We start from the raw sequence: 24,638 nt of genomic DNA on the forward strand, positions 1-24,638 counted from the left end.
ACCTTTGATGACTCCCTACTGCCCTTAGCCTCCTCGTTCCCAAGTTTCTTAGGGTAACTCGAAGTCATCTGGTCATGTCATGTCGTTTCTCTGTCTTACTGTGCTCAGTGGTTATCTGTATTTCCAGAGCTCTGCCTTGGTGCCCCCCCCCCCCCCCCCCCGCGCCCAGCACACAGTAGAAGCTCTGATACTTGGACTGAAGGAGAGCATTGATGCAGGAATATATCTTGAGAGGGCTGAGGCCTTTTTTTCTCTGCAGCTGAACCTCCAGGAGTGACTACCCTGAATTTCACTCTCTGTGGACCGGCTCCTGCTCCAGGCAATTTCCCTGAGCTGGGACTCCTCTGGGCTCCTTCCTGGTGGGGGCCTTCTGTGTCCATTCTCTAGACCATTTGCCCCCACTTTTTGTCCTTAAGTTACAGCCAGATCAGGTATCTGGGGGCCACAACCCCCTACTCAATTTTTAGAGGAGCTGCCCCAGGCTCAGGCTAGGCCTGAGTATTCACAGAGACTCATGGTCAGCTGTGTGTCGGAGCTGCTCCCCTGGCCCCTGGCCTGCTGGAAGACCTGCCCGCCTGGAGCCTGCCACCCCACTCTGGCTGGAACTCCGTTGGCTTCTTCTCTCTGCTCTGTAGGGCCTCTGGTTTCCTCAGCGGCCCAGCCTGTCTGAGTTGTCCTTTTTGGAAGAAGTTGCATTCTCTCCCTTTATTTACTCACTGCCTGGGAAGGTGTAGGACCCCCGGGCTCGGCTGGGGATTAGGCTGTGACTCCTGGCTGTAGGCTCAGAGAGAGGGAGCTTGCCAAAGATTCTTGACCCATTGGGGCTGCTTCAAAGCCAGCTGCCTAGGCCCTCCTCCCTCACACAGCGTGTGACTAATGCCTGCCCCTGCCCTTCTTGAAGAGCCCCGAGACAGCCAAAAGCAATCATTACCGTAAGGAATCCTGGCACCATGAACTCCATCCTTTTATCTGCAAAGGCCACACTGTTGAATGTTTATGGGCTAGGAAGGCAGACAGACCCCTACATATTTTTTTTAATTCATTTAAAAATATTTATTTAGGTTGGGGAGACAGCGTAATGGTTATGCAAAGGACTTTCATGCCTGAAGCTCTGAGGTCCCAGATTCAGTCCCTAGCACCACCTTAAGCCATAATGTTCTGGGGTCTCTTCCCACTGCCCCCCACTTCCTGCACTCTGCTTACTGAATCACCCCCAACCCTCCCACCCCCACCCCAGGCTCTAGGCAGAACATCTTATTCTGTGATTACTACTTGCTGTGGAGCTCTGGACAAATTACTTGACCTCTCTGAACTCCAGCCTTATCTGTGAAATAGGGGTGCTTGCATCTGCCCCACCAAGTGTTTGTAAGGTGTCTGTGAGATGCCATTTGTAAAGGGCTTTGCACAATGCAGGGTGCTCACTGAGTATCGCTATTATTTTGCACAGGAGGGGGACAGAGTCAGGGAGTGGACTCTTCCCCCAGTCTCTGTCCCTTTCCGGGAGAAGAACGGGGGCTGGCATCAGCTCAGAGGAGGAATCCCCTTGACTCAACAGCCTGGATAAACTGCCTCTTATCCCACAGCCCCAAGGGCCTCTCTCTTGCTTAGAGAAGGCAAGGGGTCCAGAGAGAAGAGCCCAGCATTTAACTCAAGGTGGACCCCAGTCTGGTGGGACTCAGAGAAGGGGGAATGCTGAATCTTGACATCACAGCACGTACTCCGGAGCCATAGCTTTGCAGGCCAGCTGGGGCCCTTCCAGAGCAGCCAGATGTCTCCGGAATGTGCTGAGCTGGGAACTACCTCGCTCGCCACCCCAGCCCCTCACCCTTCATCTGCTCACTCATGCTCTGCCTCAACTCCACCCTCTAGCCTTGCTCTTTCATCTCTCTTCTGGCAGGACAGTTCCTGACCACTGTCCCCTCCGGTCTCTCTTATCACAGTCCAGTCCCTTCTGGGATGTCTTAAGGGGCGGCTAAAGGCAGACCCCACAGGTTGACCCTGGGTGGGTGGGGGGCAGTGAGGAGAGCCTGAGGGAACTGGGAGGGGCTGGTTCTGAGCAGATAGCTTAGGCCAGATCTCCAATGTGGAACTGATTTGCAGCCCTGGGAGAGAGGGGTGAAGGTTCTGGGTCGGTGGAGGGCAGGATGATGACAGGGACTCTGGGCATCTTGTCTCAGCTGAGGGTGGGGAGGTCAGGGAGTCAGGAGCTGGACTGGGCTCAGAAAGAGGGCCCAGGCCTTTCTAACTGACCCCCTTACCCATGCTCCACTCAGAGGCCAGCAGGGAAACTCGCTGCCACATAGTGGGGCATCTTGAGCTGGAGCAGGAGTTTTGGGGGGGACCTCGCTGAGGTCCTGGCAGTGGACTAGCAGGCAGGGCATGATTTGAGTTAAAGATTGTAGCCTCAAAGGGGACAACTTGTCTCTCTGCAAGGGTGGGGTTGCCTTGGACCTCTGCAGGGAGCCTCACCCCAGAGCTGGGAGAAAAAGCCAGAAGGGAACTCTCAGAATGGGGCCCTGGGGCAGAGGAGGGAAGGGATGGGGGTAGCTCCCCCCTTGAGCTGCTCTGGGTTCAGGGAAGGTCCACAGTTCTGTCTCCCTCTGGGGCAGATCCCCTAATTATCCATCCATCCATCCATCCATCCATCCATCCATCCATCCATCCATCCAGATAGACAACAGAGACTCCCTACAATGGACTACACACCTCCAAACACTGAGAGGCACTCAGAGGTGCTGGGTTCACCATCTTGTCCATCTCAGAACCATCACTGGCTCCTTTCCTCTTGCTCAAACTGAACTTAGCTCACCACCACTCCCCTCCAGCATGGAGCACTCTTGCTGAGGGCCTTTATTTGGACCAATCTGTGTGCCTGGAGTGCCTCTGCCCTGTATCACCTTATCCCAGATCTTATCATCCCTTAAGTTCCCGCTCCCTCTGGGAAGTTTTTCTGGATCACCCAACTAGAGGAATCTCCTAGTTATTTCACCACAGATTTTTTAAAAAATTTTTTAATTGATTTTATTTTTGATAAAGATGCAGAGAGAAAGAGAGAGAGAGAAACACCAGAGCACTGCTCAGCTCAGGCTTATGGTGGTGCGGGGGATTGAACCTGGGACTTAGGAGCCTCAGGCATGAAAGTCTGTTTGCATAACCATTATGCTGTCTCCCCCGCCCCCACCACAGATTTTTTTAAAAAAAATTTATTTATTATTGGAGACACAAAATTTGAAAGGGAAGGGGAAGAGATAGATAGGAAGAGAGACAGAGAGATACCTGCAGCACTGCTTCATCACTCATGAAGCTTTCCACCCTGCAGATAGGGACTAGGAGATTGAACCTGGGTGGGTCCTTGTGCATCATAATGTGTGTGTTTAACCAGGTGCGCCACTGCCTGGTCCCTCACCTCAGCTATGAACCCTGATTATGTGTGTCTCTCTCTCTCTTTCTAAACTTACTTGAAGATAAATATCTGGGGTGAGTCTCATCCTTGAACCTTCTGTGGGGCCTAGCACATAGTACAATTAGTGGTAATGAAAGCAATGATGATGATAATAATAGTCAGTACAGTAGGCTGGGCGGTTGTGCAGTAGGTTAAGCTCACATGGCCTGAAGCCCAAGGACCAGTGCAAGGATCCCTGTTCAAGCCCCCGGCTCCCCACCTGCAAGGAAGTTGCTTCACAGGCGGTGAAACAGGTCTGCAGGTGTCTATCTTTCTTTCCCCCTCTCTGTCTTCCCCTCTTCTCTCAACTTCTATCTGTCCTATCCAACAACAACAACAATGGCAACAATAACAACAACAACAAGGGCAACAAAATGGGAAAAACTGGCCTCTAGGAGCAGTGGACTTATAGTGTTGGCACCAAACTGAGCCCCAGCAATAACCCTGGAGGCAAAAAAAAAAAGTCGGTACACAGGTGTCAAATGCTTTCTAGCTCCTTCTACACAGAATCTCCTTCCATTCTCAGAAGGCAAAGTAGGCACCATTTGTACCTCCATTCAGTGTGGAGGAAACCGAGTCACAGAGAACTGAATTCTCTGTCCGTCACCCTTACTTTATGGACAAGGACAGTAAGCTCAGAAAGGTTAAGACCCCTGTCTGAGCTCACACAGATGACAGTGGGTTTGCTCCATGTTGGAGCAATGCTAAAGCCCACCACCCAACTCAGGAACAGCTCAAACCCCTGGTGCTTGTTAAAGTACCTGCCACTAGACCTGTGACCCAGAACCTGGCTGGTCGGGGAAAACAGTTTCCTGTTCAGAATTTGCCCAGAATAGAGTGGATTCCAAGTTGATATCTGCCTCTTCCTCAAACGTTGACTTTGAACAATCAATATATTCAGAACTCAGTCTACTTCTTCAGCTAGATCCTGAGCTCCCGGGACCCCATTGTATTATGCTTTATAACTCACACATAGTCTTTTATGTGCACGATATACTGCATCTATAAAGGCCATCTGAGAGGCCGGGCAGTTGTGTATCTGATTAAGTGCACATGGTACTATGTACAAGGACCCACGTAAGAATCTGGGTTCACAAGTAGTGAAGCACATCTGCAGGTATCTTTCTCCTTCTCTATCTCCCCCTCTTCTCTCAGTTTCTCTCTGTGCTATCCAGTAAAATGTAGGGGAATAAATGGCCACCAGGAGCAGTGGGTTTATAGTGCCAGCACTAAGCCCCAGTGATAACCCCGGAAACAAACAAAAGGCCATTTGATAAAGCAAAAGGTAGGTGTGGAATTTAGGTTAAGCTTCGCTCCTAGAATAAAGAAATCAAGCTCATTGAAAAGAATGTACCAGCTTATACGGAAAACTGGGAAATGTTATGCATGTACAAACTATTGTATTTACTGTAGAATGTAAAGCATTAATTCTCCAATAAAGAAATTAAAAATATAGAGTAAAAAAATAGAAAAGTAAAAAACGTACCAGCAAGCTGTTAGTCACTTTTTTGGTTCCTCTGTCTGCTCACCTAGTCATTTATCTATCCTCTCCTCTTCATTTATCCCTACCTTTCACCCATCCTTCCATCCACCTATCCATTTGTCCATCCTTCACTCCTCCTCCTCCTTCTCTTCCGCTCAGCCAGCCAATACATAAACAATTCCGGAGCACCTAGTCACTGTAGCTACAACTGGGAAAGAGACAAAAATAACTGTCTGGGATTCCATACCCTCAAAGAACTCCCTCCATCTGGGACAGCCAGGAGGAAGGTAATCCAAGCCCAGAGAGGGAAAGCTTTTTCCTCAGAGGTCATACAGCTTTAAGTGCAGGAGAGCCTGCCTTATTCTCCGCCTGCTTTCTTCCTTTTTTTTCTCTATTTTTTTCTTGGGAGGAGGGGAGGGGACAGAGGCTGCTCTCCAGCTGTTAAGCTGGACTACACATCCCAACCCAGATGTGTCCTTTCTCTGTGCAGGGTTACAGGGTTCCCGGGCCCAGGGTCAAAGGTCAAGTACTCTGCAGTGAGGACTCTGTCCCAGGGGAGCCCTTTATTGCTTTAGCTGTCAAGTTGGCCTCACTGATGATGTGGTGTATGCAGGCTGTGGGGATCAGCCTCTTTGACATTGCAAGGAAATCGATATTTTGCCATATCCTATCTGGTGGTCAGAGGTCTGTGTGATATCCCGCCACTCCCAGCTTCTCCTGAAGCAGAAGCTCCCTCCCACTTCCTCCCCCAATTCTGATCAAAGGTCCTGCCACTTCACTCTGGCTCCCCCCCCACCCCCTCCACCCCCGCCTGCTCCTGGGGGTTAAAGTGTCGACTTAACTCCACCCAGATTGGCCTCCTCCATTCTGCCCCCCTGCAGTGAGGAGACTTCCAGAAGAACAGTATGTTCTCAGGCATCTGGAGCTAGTTTCTTGAGGGAGGGTCAGGGGCCAGCTAGTCCCAGAGAGGGAGAGGGATGCTCTGCTTGGGGAGGGTCTCAATCCTAAGGCTTACAGGAGGCACCAGGCATTGGTGTATGTGTGTGTATGTGGGGGGGATAGGAAAGGTGGTTTCCATTCTCCCCACCACTGCTCTCACTTCTGGCACAGTAGCCAGGCCAGGCCAGGCCAGACATAAACACAACTTCCTTCAGGAGTTTTGCGAGCTATAGACAGCAAGGCTGCAAATTCCTAGGATGGGGAGCAACATCCCTGAGTGAGTTTGAGGAGAGGGCTTGTGATGAGATATGGGGGCAGGCTGGGTGGGGAGGGTCACCTCTTATAGACTAGGAAGCCATTGCTGCTCCAAATACACACAGCGACCTGGGAGTGGGGGAGGGTGGAGATGAAGGCGGGGTGCCCTGATGACCACATCCCTCTGGGCAAAGCTGAAGCCTGAGCCACAGCAGAAGACAGTGTCTCTCCTCTACTCACTCTAGGGACTCTTGCACTAAGATGTCCCCTTCTCTCTAAGTCTCAACTTTCCTCACTGTGCAGGAGACAATGGTGCCCCTACTTGCTCTGCAAAGGGGACACAGCCACAGCCTCACTGCTGACATGCCTCCCAGTGACTCCTTTCCAACAGCCCACAGGGAGGGAGAGAGTAGAACCTTTTCCAGCTTGGCTGAACGCTCTTTCTCAGGCTCCCAGCAGGCTCCCAGCAGGCTCCCAGCAGGCTGGTGCCCACCTTGGGGCTGACCCTCTTTTCCTCTCTGTCTCCTTCCTCCAGCTCTGGGTGTGTGGGGCCCAGCTATGTTTTCTTCATCTGGGTCACCATGGCTCTGGTATGGATGCTAATTCAGTTCTCAGTTGTTTAATGATAGGGCAGGTGTATTAAAGAATGACTGAGGGCAGGGAGATAGTATAATGGTGATGCAAAAAGACTTTCATGCCTGAGGCTCCAATTTCTCAGGTTTGACACCCGGAACCACCATAAGCCAGGGCTGAGCAGAGCTTTGATGTTTCTCTCTTTACTTTTCTCTCTCATTAAAATAATAATAATAATAATAATAATAATAATAATAAATATATATGAATGACAAAATAAATCCCCAGTTGGTCTGTTCTGGGAAGCCCAAGGGGCCTCAGAGACAGCTGGTACAACATTTTTTGTGGGGTCTTACATCTCTAATGCCTTAGGGTTGGCCAGGCCTGCACTCTGAGAACCCTGGAATTATCAGTACACTTCCTTACCACACAAGCCTGTCTTTTATATAGTCTCTGCTTCCCTTCCAGGGACTGCCTGGTTCTAAGGGAGTCTTCTTTACAAATCCAGTAAATCCTCCAAGTGGTGCAAAGTCCACTACAGTGTGACCCATGTCCTATGCTTGGGGCCCATCACAAAGGTGGAAAAGTTTATCCCCGTGGGGCTGGTAGAGAAGTGAATGCTTTAGGTTCCTTTGGAACATTCTTAGTTTGGTCTGCTGCATGTGGTAAGATTTCACAATCTTTATTCTCTGTGTGTGTGTATGTGTGTGTGAGACCAACTGAAAACTATGTTAAAAAAAAAAGTTTATTGTTACCAATCCTGCAGTAGCATCACTCCATATTTAAAAATGTTAGACTCAGCTGGTTGTGTCATGGTAGTATTTGACTATATCAAGCAACTATTTTGTGCTAGGTTTATGGCAATGGACAAAACTGACATGGTCTCTGCTCTCATGGAATGTACTTTCTCGCAGAGGAGATGGACCACAAGCCAATGAAATCACTGCATACTGGAGGAAGGGCTATGAAGAAAAAAACTAAACTAAGCTAAACTAAAACCAAAACCCTCTGGGAACTAGGATAGAAAATAACAGGAATAGTGCTATCCCATTTAGGCAACTGGTCAGGTTTGTGTGAAGAGGTGGCATCAGAACTGAAGAGGATGAGGGGGAGAGAACTGGAGAGAAAACATTCTAGATGGCAGGGGTAGCATGTGCAAAGGCCCTGCGGCAGGACTGGGTGAGTGTAGTAGATTCAGGAGTCCTAGAGCGATTCAGAGAGGAGAAAACCAGGGGGAGATGGAATTCCTGCAATCAATGCTGAAGGGTGAGACCTAAGCCTCAAGTTCAAACCTGCTAGGAACCCGCCTAGACCAGGCTCTGTGCCATAGAATGGGGGCAGTTTAAAGTGATGGCAGAGTCTTTCCTGAATCTCAGAACCCTGATAGCTAAGAGTGATGTTAAGAACACTTTTCTTTAAAACTAGCTAACTAAGTAAATGAATGGCTGGAGGAATAGTTCACTTGGAGGAGGGGGTAGATAGCATAATGTTTATGCAAAAAGATTCTCATGCCTGAGGCTCCGAAGTCCCAGGTTCAGTCCCCTGCACCACAATAAACCAGAGCTGAGCAGTGCTCTGGTTAAGAAAAGACAAAAAAAAAAAATGAAATAAATAAAAATACAAATAAAAAACCCTAAGAAATAGTTCACTTGGCTAGTAAACTGCTTTGCCATGTGCATGACCCAGGTTCAGGCCTAGCCCAGATTTCACTGAAGGAACTTTGGGTACTATGGTATCTCTCTCTCTTTCTCTGTTTCTTTAAATTTTTTAGTATCTTTATTTATTGGATAGAGACAGCCAGAAATCAAGAGGGCAGGGGAAGACAGAGACAGAGAGAGAGAGAGAGAAATCTGCAGCACTGCTTCACCACTCGCAAAGCTTTCCCCTTGTAGGGGGGGACCGGGTGTTTGAACCTGGGTCCTTGTGTTGTAACATGTGCCCTCAACCAGGTGCACCACTACCGGGCCCCTTCTTTAAAAGAAGGTTTACAGCTTAGGAATTGACACATCAGTGGAATTATGGATTTGCAAGCGTGAGGTTTGACTTCAATCCCTGATAATGAATATACCAGAGTGTTATTTATTTATTTATTTATTTATTGCCTCCAGGGTTATCTCTGGAGCTCGGTGCCTGCACTATGAATCCACTGCTTCTGAGCCATTTTTTTTCCTTCGATTTTTTTTTGGATAGGACAGAGAGAAATTGAGAGGGGAAGATGAAGGGGGGAAGAGAAAGACACCTGCAAACATGCTTCACCGATTATGAAGCGACCTCCCTCTGCAGGTAGAGATGGGGGCATGGGTTGGAAGTGGGATCCTTGCACTTAGTACTATATGCGCTTAAGTCCAGTGTGCCACTGCCACCCCCCCTTCATTACTTAAATAAAACAAATCCTCTGGACTTATGGGGTGTGGCCCAGACCCTCTCCATTCATTTACTAATGGCTGGCTGAGGCTCACTATGTGCCAAGCACTCTAGCAGGCAAGTGCTGGGATTACAGTTGAGAACAAGACCAATAAGCCCTCCCCTTGAGGAGCTCAGCTCCCAGTGGGAAAACAAAAGCAAAATAAAACTGCTCAAACAGACTCTGGCTTGTGGAGGCATTTCAGGAGAGGTCCCTCTTTCTGGAGAGAAGCTGTGTCATCTTTCCATTTGTCCTTCTCTAGTGGATTTTATTCTGAGGCCAGAGTGCCTTGGCTATTGGCCCCTGTTTTCCTATTGGCGGGAATTTAAAGAGAAACACACAGACACCTCCTCTTTGAGGGGCTGTTAAAGGCCCACACACAGACATGGAAACACACATACTTCCCTGATCTCCTTAAATCCCCCAGAGGCCGGGGTGGTGGTGATGGTGGTTCCTTGCTTCCCCAGTCAGCTTGGGTGAAGTCAGGCTGGGGACTAGGGGAGCAGTGATCAGAATTAGCCCCCCACGCGCCCTTCTCCTGGGTCCCTAGCCAGTCCCACACCTAGTCTTCCCAGCTGCTGGGAGATGAGTGAGTTTGCTGGGCAAACATCCTTGCAGCTTCCTGCTGCTCCCCTCTAAGCCACCAGAACTTCGCTTCCTCCTCCTCCTCCTGCTCTTCTTCCTCCTTCCACCTCATAGCCTCCTAGCCTCCCAATTGGGGCTCCTCTGAGCCCCTAAACCACTTCCCTTGAGCAAAAAGAGACACCAGACCTCATCTCTTTGCCTGGAGACATGACCTGTTCTCCTTCTGCTCCATGTCGGGGCTCTCTGGGCACAAGGCTTCACACCTGCCCAGGGGCTGGCAGATCACAGGCAGAAACAGAGGGCACACAGGAGGCCACAGCACAAAAGGGAGGAGGCAGGGGAGAGGAGGAGAAGTCGCCAAATCTGGTAGTGGGGGCACCTATTTCTTTCTTTTTTTAAATTTCTTTATTGGGGAATTAATGTTTTACATTTGACAGTAAATACAATTGTTAGTACATGCATAACATTCCCCAATTTTCCATATAACAATACACCCCCCACTAGGTCTTCTGCCATCCTTTTTGGACCTGTATTCTTTGGGGTACCTCTTTCTGAAGGCATCTTTACAGCAAAAAAAAAAAAAAGAAAGAAAGAAAGAAAAGAAAAGGCATCCTTGCATGCATGCCCCTGTCACTATGCCCCCACCCCCATGTACCTGACTTGGTCTTGACTTTGCAGAACTCATTCTCTGCTTCTGTCCCATTGAGCACACCTCTCTTACTGGGTTGCATTCAGGCTGAGTAAAATTTTTTCTTAAAAAATTTTCTTCTTCTTTTTGGTCCAAGGCAACAGAACACACACTCTTTCCCTGTGACTTGATGGCTTTTATCTGGACTTTTGAGGAGAGTGAGGACTCTGCTCTCCAGCTGCCAGACAGAGATACAGATTCTAACCCTTCCCCATCCTTAACCCTGAAAACAGTCGCCCCCCTACCCTCATGCAGAGTGAAAGAAAGAGGGCATTGGAGGTATGAAATGGGTATGGAGTCCCAGCTGGGAGAGAACTTGGGCTTCTAAATGGTGGTGCTAGAGAGGGAAAGTGACTTGTTGGAGGTCACACAGCAGCTCCTCTCTGAGTAGCTCTTTCTATCAGCACCCCTTCTTTCCCAGAGCAAGTTCCCTATGGGGTCTTATCTGCCAGGTACTGTGCTATGTGAATCTCTGTATGTCTTTCCTCATTCAATTTAATCTATTTTTATTTATTTATTATTGGATAGAGATAAAGAGTAATTGAGAGGGGAGGAGGAGATAGAGAGTGAGAGAGACACACACCTGAAGTCCTGCTTCACCACTCATGAAGCTTTCCTCCTGCAGGTGGGGACCAGGGACTTAAACCTGGGTCCTTGTGCACTGTAATATGTGTGCTTAACCAGATGCACCACTGCCTGCTCCCCTAAACAGTAGCTTTTTATTTATTTATTTTTTATTGCCTTGATTTATTTATTGGATAGACAGCCAGAAATCAAGAGGGAAGGGGGTGATAGAGAGACAGAGAGACATCTGCAATACTGCTTCATCACTCCCAAAGCTTTCCCCCTGCAGGTGGGGACCAGGGGCTCAAACCTAGATCCTTGTGCATTGTAACATGTGTGCTCAACCAGCTGCACCACCATCCAGCCCCTCAATTTCATATGTATATATGTAGATAAATTATTTAGTTAGTTTGGTAGAGAGAGAGACATCAGAGAGGGAAGGCAGAGATAGAGATATATAGAGAGAAGGGCTGGGTGGCGGCGTACCTGGTTGAGCACACATGTTACAATGTGCAAGGACCCAGGTTTGAGCCCCCAGTCCCCACCTGCAGGGAGAAAGCTTCACAAGTGGTGAAGCAGGGCTGCAGGTGTCTCTCTGTCTCTTACCCTTTTTATCCCTCTCTTCCCTCTTGATTTCTGACTGTCTCTATCCAATAAATAAAGATAATAAAAAAATAACAAAAGATAGATATATATATATAGAAACAGACACCTGTAGCACTGCTTTTGAAGTTCCCCTACCCTGTCACAGGTGAGGACTGGGGGTTTGAACTCCAGTCCTTGGGCATTGTAATGCGTGTGCTCAACCAGATGTGCCACTGCCTGCCCTTCCTCACTAAATTTCTACAATAACACAAAGGAGAAGGTTCTCTATTTCCATTTTTCAGTTGAGGAAAGCAAGGTCCAAGAGGAGCAATGTCACTTTCAGGACTGCCCAAGTGGCTGAGGGCATGAGTACAGCCAGACCCAGGTCTTCTGATTTCCCAGCCTCTGAATCTGTCCTCCCTCTTGCCTCAGCTGGCCTGGCCACAGCAGGGCTTTCCCTCCGGATCCCCAGTGCTGGATACCACAGGCTGATGGAGCCTCCTTTCCTGCCCTGGACTGAGGCCCAGCTGAGCAGCTGGAGATGCTAGGCTGAATGGAGCAGCAGGAAGAGGCTGTAGGCGGCAGAGTTCATTGAGAAGAAAGCCCAGCTCATAAGGGGCTCCACTGCCTCCCAGGCTGCTAGTGTATAATCTCTAACCAATTCTTTCCCTCTGCCACCCACCCAGTATCTGCTACCAACTCCAGAATCTGTGCCTGACTGTCCTTTGAATGATTTGATCTACCCTCTCCTCACAAAGATTCAGGAATAAGAGCCATTAGCATGGCCCAGGCTAGCAGGAGGAGCAGGACTAGAACCCAGGTCTCTCCACAACCACCCCCTCCACCCTCCTTGACCTATCTGCTCAAATACATTCCCTTTCACTGGGCTGGGAGCCCTTTTTCAGAGAGTGGGGCGACCAGATGTGCTGTCTAATAGAGACCTCATTCCCCAACTCCCACAAACGCTGGTTCAGGTTTCGGTCCCCTTAACTTGTTTCCTCATTGTCATCTAGTGGCCTTGGACAGTTGAGATGCCCAGTTCTTTAAGTCTCTAAGCATCTGGCTCTTTGAGTGGTCAAGTTTACTATAGTCCCAACAGGTAGAGAAGGTTGTTTGTGTGTGTGTGTGTGTGTGTGTGTGTGTGTGTGGTCGGGGGTTGAGGGAATCCCTACCAGCTGTCCCATATTTCAAGCCAGCAGTTCCTTGTGAACCCTAATATTTTCTCCTATTACTGATCCCAGCCCCCCTACCAGGCAGGGCCTTAGGATTGACACACACACACACACACACACACACACACACACACACACACACGGAAGGAGGGAGAAAGAAGCCACGTTTCCTTAGGGAGGGAGGAGGGGGGGAAGGGCAAGCTGAAAGAGAGAGAGACAGAGACACAGACTAGGAGAGAGAAAGAGAGGCAGAAAAACTCAGCGAGACTTAACAGGCAGATATACAGACCCAGCTAGGGATGCAGAGATGACTGACCACTCGAGGCTCCCCTGACCAAAGCACTGACTTCTGGGGGCGATGGTGGCAGCACCCCATAAATATCCTAGGTCAGAAGCCAGGTCTTGGCTGTGGCCCCTGGGAGCATCGGGTCTCTGGCCCTCTAAAAGCTCACCAGTGCACCCCCAACCCCTAGCTGAGCACCAGCTGCCAAAGAGGCCTTAGAGGGGGCACGGTAAAGGCAGCCCCCACTTCGCACCAGCCAGCTCCGAGCCCCGGGTAGGTGGAGGACGGCTAGAAGGTGTGGGCCGGGGACTGGTGTCCTTGATCTTCAGACCCAAGGATCTCGCTCCGGCTCCTCATGCCCCCTTCCCCACCACGCCGACGTGTCTAAGAACGCAGCCCTGGGGAGGGGTGCGCACCGGAGCAGCCTCTGAGGCCGCGGGCCAGGCTGGGGGTCTGGCGACGTGTCATGGGGTGGTGGTGGCGGCGGGGGGGGGGGGGACCTGGTCGCCAAATCTCCGAGCTCTGAGCACGTGCACGTCCCGGGGACCCTGCACCGCGCCCCCTCCTCAGCTCCCACCGAGCGAGGTGCTGTCTTCCAAGGGGGCCCTAGGTGCGCCGCACAGAGGGGTGCGGAGAGGTGGGGGGCTGGGGATGGCTGGGTCGCAGGGCCGTTCTCTTACCGCATTGTTGAGGAAATCCGACTCGTTCAGGTCCCCCAAGTCCAGGAAACTGGATCCCGGGAACAGCCTGTCGGCCGGGAAGGGTTCCAATACCGCGTCCATCGCGGCGCGTTCCGGGGACCCCCTTGGGCTGGGCTCCCTCACTCCAGGGCGGCGGCGCGCGGCCCCGCGGGCGGGGGGCAGGTCCCAGGCGAACCTAGCGGAGGGCCGGGCGGAGGCGGCGCGGCCGGGGCGCGGGGGCGCGGGGGCGCGGGGGGCCTTAGGGCAGCGGCGCGGGGCGGGCTGGGCTCAGGGGCCCGGGGTGCACCACGGCATTTAGCCGACTCCTCCTCCCGCTCCTCCGGGGACGCAGCAGGCTTCCATCAGGAGCCCCGGAGTGGGGCTGAAGGCTTGAGGAGCCCCCACCCCGGGCAGGGTGGGAGCCGGGGGCGGGGGAGCTGATCGCTCCCCCGAGACTGGGTGGCTGCGGGGCGCTGCTCTTTGGGCGCCTCCCTCTGCACGGCTCCTGTCACTTTCCACTATGAACCGGGAACCCCCGGCTGCAGAGCCCAGCTGGCCCGGGCGCCACTCCCCCACATCAATATTCACGATAATTTCATATTAATGAGAGGAGGGAGGGGCCTGAGCCTTACCCCACCCCTTTTAAAGAGACATTTATCTGGAGGCGAGTCTTGTCTATCTCGGCTCTTCAGAGGATTTCAGGCAGGGGCTGGAGACAAATCGTCCTGGGGACAATAACTATGTCCCTGGAACTTCGGCATCTTCTCAAGGTTTGGCCAGTCATCCACACTGATGGTCGTTAGGGAGCTGAGCTATTTCCATTCTTTCTTTACTAGGCTAGATCCAGCACCAAAGTCAGGGAATTCCATCTCAGGGACATTCTCCTCTCAATGAGGAATGTGCATGTGTATGTGGCAAGAGGGGCATGTGTGTGTGCAGATTTTCACGTGTCTCCCCTTCCACGAAGCCTTCCCTGATCCCCAGCTTGGAACAGTTAGATCCCATGCTCCTGTGTGTTTAACTCCATTGCGGTGAGTCTGAGGCGAGATTGTCACTGTTTGCTCACGTGTCAGTGATTTCACTGGACTCCGAGGTCAGGGTCAGGCGCCCAGCTTTCCTGCATGTGAAAGGGCCGGGCGAAAAGCAGAGAGGAAGCCTGGGTCTCTCTTCTCATCTGACACCAAGTCTGCCTAATGCTTCTGGAGAAGGTAGTTGGAGAAAGGAGGCCATGGGTCTAGATGCTGGCTGGTCTTGGACTCCATGGTCACCTGCCAGTCAGTCCTTGGCTCCTTGGAGTGTTCCCTAAGTGGCCTGCTCCAGAGTACAGCTTAATCTCTTGAAAGCGTTGATAAACAACCACCAGGCACCTGAACAAATGGAGGTGGTTCTGTGGGGCACACCCTCTGAGGCCTGGACACACCATTTCCTGCCTGCCCCACAGTCATTAATAGGATTAAGTGTGTCCTCCCTGGTCTGGGGCTTTTCATTTGCTTAGGAACCAGAAGTCCTTGAAGAAGCAGAGATGTCATTATGGCTAAGCTAGGGATGTCACCGAAATTGGTTCTCAGTGCCAAAGTAGGAGAAGAACACACACACCCAGACCAAGGGAACTGTTGTTTGCTTGCTTGGGGCAGGCTGGCAGACATGTCCTCCACCCCCTACCCCCACCCGTGACCCAGTTGACACAGTTCTGGAGAATGAAATTCTGTCCTTCTAATCTGTCACAGGACTGTTAGTATCTAGACCCCCCGGGGGTTTGCTCCTGAGAAGCCAGGCAGATTGGAACAGGTAACAGAGAACTCATTTCTCAGGTGGGGGAGACATCACAATGGTTATGCAAAATGCCTTCTATGTTTGAGGCTCCAAACTCCCAGGTTCAGTCCTCCACACCACCATAAGCCAGAGCTGAGTAGTGCTCTTGTCATTGTCTTTCTCTACACCTTTTTCCCCCCTATCATTAAAATAATAAGTAGGGGGTTCAGGCAGTAGCATAGTGGGCTAAGTGCACATGGCACAAAGCACAAGGACTGCGTAAGGATCCTGGTTCAAGCCCCTGACTCCCCACCTGCAGTGGGGTTGCTTCACAAGCGGTGAAGCAGGTCTGCAGGTGTCTTTCTCTCCCCTTCTCTGTCTCCCCTCCTCTCTCTGTCCTATCCAGCAACAATGGGAAAAGAAAGAAAGAGAAAGAAAAATAAAGTCAAAAAATTAAATAATAATAATAAATAAACATTTTAAAATAAATAAATTCTTTAAAAATATTTATTTATTTTCCTTTTTGTTACCCTTGTTTTTTATATATTTTTTATATTTATTTATTCCCTTTTGTTGCCCTTGTTTCATTGTTGTAGTTATTATTATTGTTATTGGTGTCATTGTTGGGTAGGACAGAGAGAAATGGAGAGAGGAGAGGAAGACAGAGAGGGGGAGAGAAAGACACCTGCAGACCTGCTTCACCGCCAGTGAAGCGACTCCCTTGCAGGTGGGGAGCCGGGGGCTTGAACCGGGATCCTTATTCTGGTCCTTGCGCTTTGTGCCGCGTGCGCTTAACCCGCTGCACTACCGTCCGATTCCCTGTTTTTTTTTTTTTTGTTGTTGTTCTGGTAGTTGTTGCTATTGACGTCGTTGTTAGATAGGATAGAGAGAAATGGAGAGAGGAGGGGAAGACAGAGAGGGGGAGAGAAAGAGAGACACCTGCAGATATGATTCACCTGCCTGTGAATCAACTCCCCTGCAGGTGGGAAGCCAGGGCTCGAACTGGGAGCTTTAAGCCGGTCCTTGTGCTTCGCGCCACGTGCGCTTAACCCGATGCACTACACCCGACTCCCACAAACATTTTTTTTTTTAATAACTCAGTTCTCTGTCGGGATGGAGAACAGTCTAACCAGGTTGGGAATGCAGCTGGGGAGCAGGGATAGGGGCTCTGCTGGGTGAACTTCTGCAGCAGGTGTCTGAAGTCCCAGCTCCTTCCTCAGCTGGAGTCCCTGAGAGGTCTCCAGGAGTAACAAGGTGCCCCGCTGCCTGAGGTTGGTTGGAAGTCGTGCCCATGTTCCTCCTGGCCTGCTCTGTAATTAGAGACACAGACACCATTTAAATGATTGGGGAAGATTATAGAGTGCTAGATAAATAGGATTAGAGTGTCCTCCCTTTCCTGATTCTACTCAGGTGAACACCCCAGGAAAGCATTGAAAATAATCCTGAGGACCCATTATGGTTCCAGCACCTCCCACAGAGTCTGAGAGACAGGATCTCCCAAGAGAAACGCTAGTGTGGGAGGGAGGAGGGGAGAGAGAGAAGTTGGAAGGGGAAGTGCAGAGTCTAGAACCAACTCCTTTTTCCTGGGATGAAGGGGATGGCAATGCTCAGCAAGAAGATGGTGTGGCTGGTGGGTATGGAAGGCCTTTCTGGAGAGGCAGCAGGCGAATGGAGACATGTGCGTCTGCGATGGGGATCCTGGAGGGGACAAACTCGAGGGGAAAAGATGTGAGACAGAGGGAACAGCAAGTAGAAGAGAAAGAGAGGCATAACTGTGTGACATTAGCTTTGACATGGGAGAGAGATGAAGACTGGGAAAACCTATGGCCTGGATAAGCTCCATTGGTCTGGTCGGACTGAGATACAAGAGCTGAAAAGGGGGGCTTCAGGAGAGGACTCAGCAGGGGTGCACATGCATGGGGCTGTACTGGAAAAAACATGCCAGAGCAGGTTAGAGGACCTCCCTGAAATCTTTCATAGCAAGGCATCTTCCTGTTTGTTTCTCTCTCTTTTTTCTCTTTTTCTTTTAAATTCTTTAATATTTATTTTATTTTTATTTTCAGTGAAAGAGAAATAGAGAGAGAAAGGCACAAAGAAAGAAACCAGAGCACTGCTCTTCTGGCTTAAGGTACTGTTGGAGATTGAACCTGGGACCTCAGAGCCTCAGGCACAAAAGTCTTTTGCAGAACCACAGTGCTGTCTCCCTAGCCATGTAGTTCTTATTTTTAATCATAACCAATTTCCCTATTGCATACATTTGTACAAGGTAGGATAACAGGAATGAGGAGAGGATCAGCTTGTCTCCTCAGTTTTGCATCCTTTTTTTTTTTTTTTTTTAGTTTCTTTGTTGGGGGATTAATGTTTTACTGTCGACAGTAAAGATAATAGTTTGTACATTCATAACAATTCTCAGTTTTCCACGTAACAATACAACCCCCACTAGGTCCTCTTCTGCCATCATGTTCCAGGACCTGAAACCCACCCCACCCCCCACCACTGCAGAGTCTTTTATTTTGGTGCAATACACCAACTCCAGTCCAAGTTCTGCTGAGTGTTTTCTTTTCTGATCTTGTTTTTCAACTTCTGCCCATGAGTGAGATCATCCCATATTTATCCTATCATTTTTATATAATATTTTATTTATTTATTAATTAATTTTATTGCTAGAGTCAGACAGAAATTGAGAGGAGGCAGGGGAGATAGAGACACACACGTAGCACTGCTTCACTGTTTGTGAAGCCTCCTACCCCCTTCCCTCACAAGTGAGTATGAGGGTTTGAACCTGGGTTCTTGCACATGGTAACATGTGTGCTCAACCAGGTACACTATGACCTGGCCCCTTCTGTCGTCTCTTAAAGACTTTTCAGAAGAGAAAGTTAAATAGCTCAGTGAATGGGTCTGAATTCTGGATCCCTTTTCTCTCTCCTTTGTTCTTTTCATTTCTTTCTCTCTTAATTTTTTTTTCCCCTTCTGGACCTGTCACAGGCATGATTCTACTACTCCCATTTCCTTTTAATTTCAGATAGGGAGAGAGAGAGGGAGAGAGAGAGGGAAGAGGAGGAGGAGGAAGAGGAGGAGGAGGAGGAGGAGGAGGAGGAGGAGACAGTACAGCACTATCCCACCATCCATGGAGCCTCCCCGGCACTCTGCATGGTGCCTTCATGTAGTGCCAGGGACTCTTGTGTGTGACACAGTGTGAGCTCTATTGGGTAAGCCAGGCCCTGGCTTGAATTTTTGGTATTTTTATTTTTCCAGAGCACTGCTCAGCTTGGTTTATGGGGTAGTGTTGGGGGTTGAACCTGGTATTTTGGACTCTGAGATGTGAAAGTCCTTTTGCATAACCATTATGCTATCTCCCCCACGTGAATTTTGGGTTCTGATCCAACAGGAGGATCTGTTCCTCCCCTGCCCTATCAACCCCAGCCTCTCTTTGGCTGCTTCTCTGTATGAGACAGAGTCAGAGACTTGATTTGACAAACACCCCTAGAGCCTAGGTCACAAGGACAGCAGACTATTGCCCCTCCCGTTACTGGCTAAGGAACATCTGGTTGCTGCTTTCCTGCAGCTGCTCCAGCTGCAAAGCAAGATGCATAAGCCATCCCAACACAGATAGTGACGCAGGCAGGGAAAGGGCAGAGATAAGCTTCCGTCTGTCCTAGATATTTCAGGTCAGGCAAAGGGGGTGACGGGCCAGGCTGAGCTAGGAGAGGGCATGATGAATGTGTGTGTGTGTGTGTGTGTGTGTGTGTGTGTGTGTGTGTGAAGGAGAGAGAGAGAGGGGATTTGTTAGGAGACCACCCCATCTTGATTCCCATGAAGAGTTCCTGCTCTTCCCAGGGGTCTCAGTTCTTACATCTGTAACTGGGACAGGTGTGCATGGCCCTGTGGTTTTGTCCCCCATCCTCAGACAGGGTCAGGTAGAGAGTGGGGCAAGGATGTGGTGAAGGAATCCCCCCACACACACTTAGGGGACCTGGCACGAGTTTTCCAGGGAGCCTCCGGAAAGTGTAAGGCTGGGTGTTTGCGTTGGGTAGGCTGGCCCCGGGTGGTGGTGAGAAGGTCACCCAAAATAAACCTGCCTTGTTTGCCTGGATTGGAGAAGGAAAAGACACTCTGGCATGCTCTAACAGGAACTTCTGAGAAATGAAAACATAGCCATCCTGGAGATTAGATTGACTTCCGGGGCATAGATGGGGGAAGGGCATGCACTTTGTTCTCTGTGGTTCCCTAACAAGGGCTAGGCTGCTACTGGGATACTGGGCCAGCCGGGGTGGCACTGTGCCAGGAGTGTGGGGGTGGGCATCAGACCCTGGCTGTCTCTCTTTTCCAGCTTCTTGGCCTGTGGCCCTGCCCTACTCCTCCCAGAACCATAAAAATACCTGGCCTTTTTAGAGGCTTGCTTTGTGCCAGGCACTTGGGACTCCTGTTATCTCATTTATTTCTTGTAACGAGATTGTGGGGTCAGGATTCTAGTCACTGATTCTGAAGTGCATGGTTTAACATGTCTGTAAACAGAATGTGTCTTATAATCACATATGGCTTGAAAAACAATGTTTTGCCCCCCTCTTCTCCTCCCCCTCTTCCCCTTTTCTCCCTTCATCAGGGTCCCATACCTGGGTTCTACTGCCAGTTATTTTATGTTATTTTAATGAGACAGTGAGGTGTGTACAGCTGTATGGAGAGAATACATTTAAAACCCAGCTCCACTCTCCTTGGATTTCTGTTTAGTTATTGTTGTTCTCACATGGTGAGGGGGATTAGAACCATTGAGGGCTCTGAGGTGTGCAAGGCAGGTGCTCTGCTGTTAAGTTATTTTCCTGGTCTTGTTTCTTCTTCTTTTATTTTTCAATTCAGAGGTGGCATGGGCCTCAGGCAAGTGCTATTTCACTGCCCCAGTCACTTTTTCATTTATATAAAGTGATAAAGAGAGACTCAGAGCTTCCCCTGGTTCCACGGCATTTCCCACATGGTGCTGGGACTTGGTCTTGGGTTTGTGGTTGGCTAGCTCTGTGAGTCTATTTCTGGTGAACTATTTCTTCAGCCCTGACTTTTCTTTCCTAGTGGCAGCATCTACCAGGGAGAAGCTGCATGAGTGGTAGAGAGGTGCTATGGTGGGTGTCTCTCCTTTCTCTCCCTCTCAATCTCTCTCTGTCTCTCACCCTTTATCAAGAAGAAGAGGAAAAAAAATGACTGTTAGGCATGGTGGAATCTTGCAGGCACTGAGTCCTATTGATAGCCCTGATGACAAAAGCAAACAAACAAAAAACCCTCAAACAAATAAAAAACAAATAGATGAAACCCTCAAATCACAACAAAACGCTAAACACACATCCAGTCCTGCAATCCACAGCATTGAAGAGTCAGTGAACTCTGACACTGTTATCACCTCCAGTCTGCAGAGAAGAAAGCAGACATGCAGAACCTGTATAGGTCTTTCCACTCTATTTTACTTTACTTTACTTTATTTTCTTTCTAATGAGCAGAGAATGCACTGCTCAACTCTGGCTTATAGTGGTGCTGGGGATGAACTTGGGACCTCAGGCATGAAAGACTTGTATAACCACTGTGCTGTCTCCCCAGCCCAGGACTTTCAATTCTTTATTACTTTAAAAAAAATTATTTAACTTATTTTCAAGAAAACCAAGGCCCAGGGCCAGAGGGGGCTTGCCTTGGCCACCCAACTTTGACAGGGCACAGATAACACTGAAATCTGGGGCAACCACTCTTTCCCCAGAGCCCTCACCCCAGATGAACCGGGTTGCTCAGCTGGGAGAGGCCGGAGCAGAGGGGAGGGCAGTGCAGGCCTTCCTTAGCTTGTGAATCACCAGCCACTCGGCCTTGGAGAAGGGCCTTTGAGATAGATTTTTTTTCCCCCTCTCTCCAAATTTTCTGAAGGCTGACTTTCCTTAAGGACTAAGAAAACACTTGCTCCCTTCCAGCTCCTTTTCTTGGTAATGACTTTAGCTTTTCTTTCCCTGAATTTGGGCTGTTCAGGCCCATCTTTGGACAGTATGCAAGCCCGCCCTTGGCCCTCTGTCTACCTGGCGCCTGGGGACTAGACCCATCAGATTCCTGTCAGTCCTGCTCCCAATTCTTCTCCCACCTTGAGTCACCTGTAGCAGCTTGGCTTCTAGATGTTTCTCTACCCCAGGCTGCTGGCTTCCATCCCCCAAAACAGACACTCAGGCATCTCATCTTCCACCCTCCTGGCATATTCAGTCTAAAGGGAGGAGGATCAACAAAGTCAGTCTTTGCTCTCTTGCCTGGGTAAGTCCTCATGGTGTTAGGGACACTCCCCTGAAAATCCTGCCCCACCTAGGACCAGCAGAGCCAGAGCTGTAGGGCTGGGAGCTAGGGCCCCAGCCTGGAGAGCCAAGAGGCTTGACTCTGCCTAGGACAGAATGCACTTGCTAAGTCTCTCCTTGGCCCCAAGCTGTGCCTTGGTTTCCCCAACTTCTAAGGCTGGTGGGGTTGAAGTGGGTCGTTACTAGGAAGGACAGGGACAACACAGGGTACACACACATACACATACACACAGACACACACATGTGTGTGCATATATATATATGTATTATACAGTTTTTAATTTTTATTTATTGGATAGAGGCAAGAGAGCAATCAAGAGGGAAGGGGAGATAGAGGGGAGAGAGAGAGAGAGAGAGAGAGAGAGAGAGACACCTGTAGTACTGTTTCACCTCTCACGAAGTTTTCCCCCTGCAGTTGGGGACCAGGAGCTTGAACTTGAATCTTTGCACATGGTAACACATGCACTCAAATGGGTGTGCCATTGCCTGGCCCAGCACAGTGTGTTTAAATCAAGGGTTTTGCATGGCTTAGGAGGTGGCACAGTACATAGGTGTGGGATTCACAAACCTGAGGTCCTGAGTTTGATCCCTGGCATTATGTGTACCAGAGTGATGTTCTGGCGTTCTCTCTCTCTCTCTCCATTCATTGATAAATAAATCTTAAATAAACAAACAACAACAAAAACAGAGGCTTTGCTGCAGCTCAGGGAGGACAGAGCCAGGGCCTCTGACTCTTCCTGGTAAAATGACTGCGCTACTGTGATTTTAGCTCCCTTGGCCCAGAGAGCAGAAGTGGGCCTGGTGTCTGTGCAGCCCCTGTTCTCTGTCAGCCAGGAGTTAGGCATGCAGTTGGTACGATTGGGGTTGTGCATGCCTGCACCTCTGGTAGCAGTGGGGGTGGGGTGGGATCTGATCTGGCATCTGGGGCTGTATTCTGGGCTTCTGCCCTTTGTTCAGGAGAGAGTGCCCCTTCACACCTAGGAGACAACCCTGCCCTGCACACCCATGCCAGCCTGCCCTGCAAATCTGGTTTCTATCTCCCCTTACCCCCCTTGGGCTGCAGGGCCAGGGGAGGCTGAGCAGAACAGTAAGTGAGCTGCCCCGTATGGCCCAGGTCCATGAATGTGGTGGTCGGAGGGAACAGCCTGAAGCTATTTGGGGAATGGGGGGGGGGAGCAGCCACAGGAGTGGGGTTCCCTGGGGTTTAGGGGCGTGCCTTGGAGGAGGCACATCCCTGAAAATGGTGGATGGCAGGGGAGGGGCAGAGCTTCTGAGACTGCAAACTGAGGGCAGCAGGATGGACTCTTGCCAGGTTGAGAGGTGAGTCTTTAGTCCACCTAGCCCAGATCTTGGCACATAGGTGCTCATCAAAGCTGTGGAGAATGATTGACAAACACAGAAACTCTCTGACCCTTCCTCTCTGGGAGGAGGTGAAGAACCAACTTGAATAGAGAAAAATAAGTGCCCACCTGTTAAACACCTGCCAGAAGTCAGTCACTTTGCAGAGTTGGTTAGGGGGTCTGTTTCACTTCAGACACTCAAAGGCCCTTGAGTTAGTGACACCCCCTCAGCCCTGCTGCACACACATTCCATCCTCCCTTACCTCACTCCTTTGGGAAGGCCCAAGAGAGATGTTTTTTCCCTTGATTTCAGTGTCCAGAAAAGCTGGTTGCTTTTGAGCAGTGAGTTCTATCTAAATCACCTCTGGATTTTGTAGTTTGTAGTTTTTCCTTCTTTCTTTGGGCTGCCAGAAAGCTCAGAGATGAAACTGCCAAGACTTTCTATCCTTTCCCTTCCCTTCCTTTCCCTTCCCTTCCCTTCCCTTCCCTTCCCTTCCCTTCCCTTCCCTTCCCTTCCCTTCCCTTCCCTTCCCTTCCCTTCCCTTCCCTTCCCTTTTTTTCTCTTTTCTTTTCTTTTCCCCCACTTTCTTTCTTTCTGCTGCAATCATGGTCATCACTGGAGCTCAGTGCCTGCGTAACTCCACTGCTTCTATCAGCATTTTTTTTTTTTTTTTGCCTTTTTATTTCTGTTTTGGCTAGAGGGTGAGGAACATAGAGTGGGAGAAGGAGAGAGCCAGAAAAAACAAGAGACACCTGCAGCACTGCTCCACTGCTTATAAAGTTTTCCCCCCACGCAGGTGTAGACTGGGGACTTGAACCCAGGTCCCAGTGCATAGTAATGCGTGCTTTTCCAGGTGTGCCATCGCCCAGCGCTGAGGTCTACCATTTGCAGTAGGCACTGATGAGGGTGCTTTTCACAAACAAACCACAGCCCTGATTTAATTGTGGATTTTGATTCTCCTCTATGCATATTGTTTTCCTTCTTTTAAAACCCCTCTAATTCTATTGTCTGTAGGATTCCTCAAGCACCTCAAATACCCTGTGAGCTGAGACAGGGTATAAATACACAGATATATGCACTTCTGTAGTTGAGGAAGGTGAGGCTCAGAGAAGTTGTTATTTTTCCAAGATCACACAGCCATGAAGACAAAGAGTTGGGAATTTGTTGGTGGCTGTGCTTGATTGCATGTCTCCACCATTTGTTGCTCTAGGGCTGGGCAAGCTGCATAGTGATCAAGGAGTTTGGGGGTGGAGCTGGGAGGAGCCTGGGGCCTCTGTAGACTCAGCCTTTAACCTCCACCAACCCTCACCCAGGCTTCCTTTCTTGAGGAGTAGGTCCACCTGGAGGCTCTTATCCGTGTCTTGCACAGAGAGGGTGTTTAGGGAGGTCCTGGACAGGCCCCATATTCAGAGATGAGCCCCAGCCCCCATGGTGGAGCAGAACAAATAGCAAACCAGAAGAGCTGGCCTTGGCAGTCACCAGTTAAAGCAAATATATATTCCAGATGCTCTGAAGAACGTTTCTGGAACCTCCAGCTCGGAAGGGCGGACCAGTTCCCTGGAGGAAATGAATGGATGTGGGCCCCAG

General features: G+C 49.9%; 1 protein-coding gene across 1 annotated transcript in view; it reads right to left on the bottom strand.

Annotated features, from left to right (window-relative positions):
* Positions 1–14,228, bottom strand: part of CREB3L1 (cAMP responsive element binding protein 3 like 1) — a 42,732-nt gene extending 28,504 nt beyond the window's left edge. Inside the window, exon 1 of the mRNA XM_060175763.1 lies at positions 13,654–14,228. Coding sequence (XP_060031746.1) covers positions 13,654–13,755 — 102 coding nt within the window. The 5' untranslated portion in view covers positions 13,756–14,228. The remainder of the gene's footprint in view (positions 1–13,653) is intronic.
* Between the last annotated feature and the right edge of the window lie 10,410 nt (positions 14,229–24,638).

This window comes from Erinaceus europaeus, chromosome 17 (genome assembly GCF_950295315.1).
Source record: "Erinaceus europaeus chromosome 17, mEriEur2.1, whole genome shotgun sequence".
NCBI classification, from domain to species: domain Eukaryota; kingdom Metazoa; phylum Chordata; class Mammalia; order Eulipotyphla; family Erinaceidae; genus Erinaceus; species Erinaceus europaeus.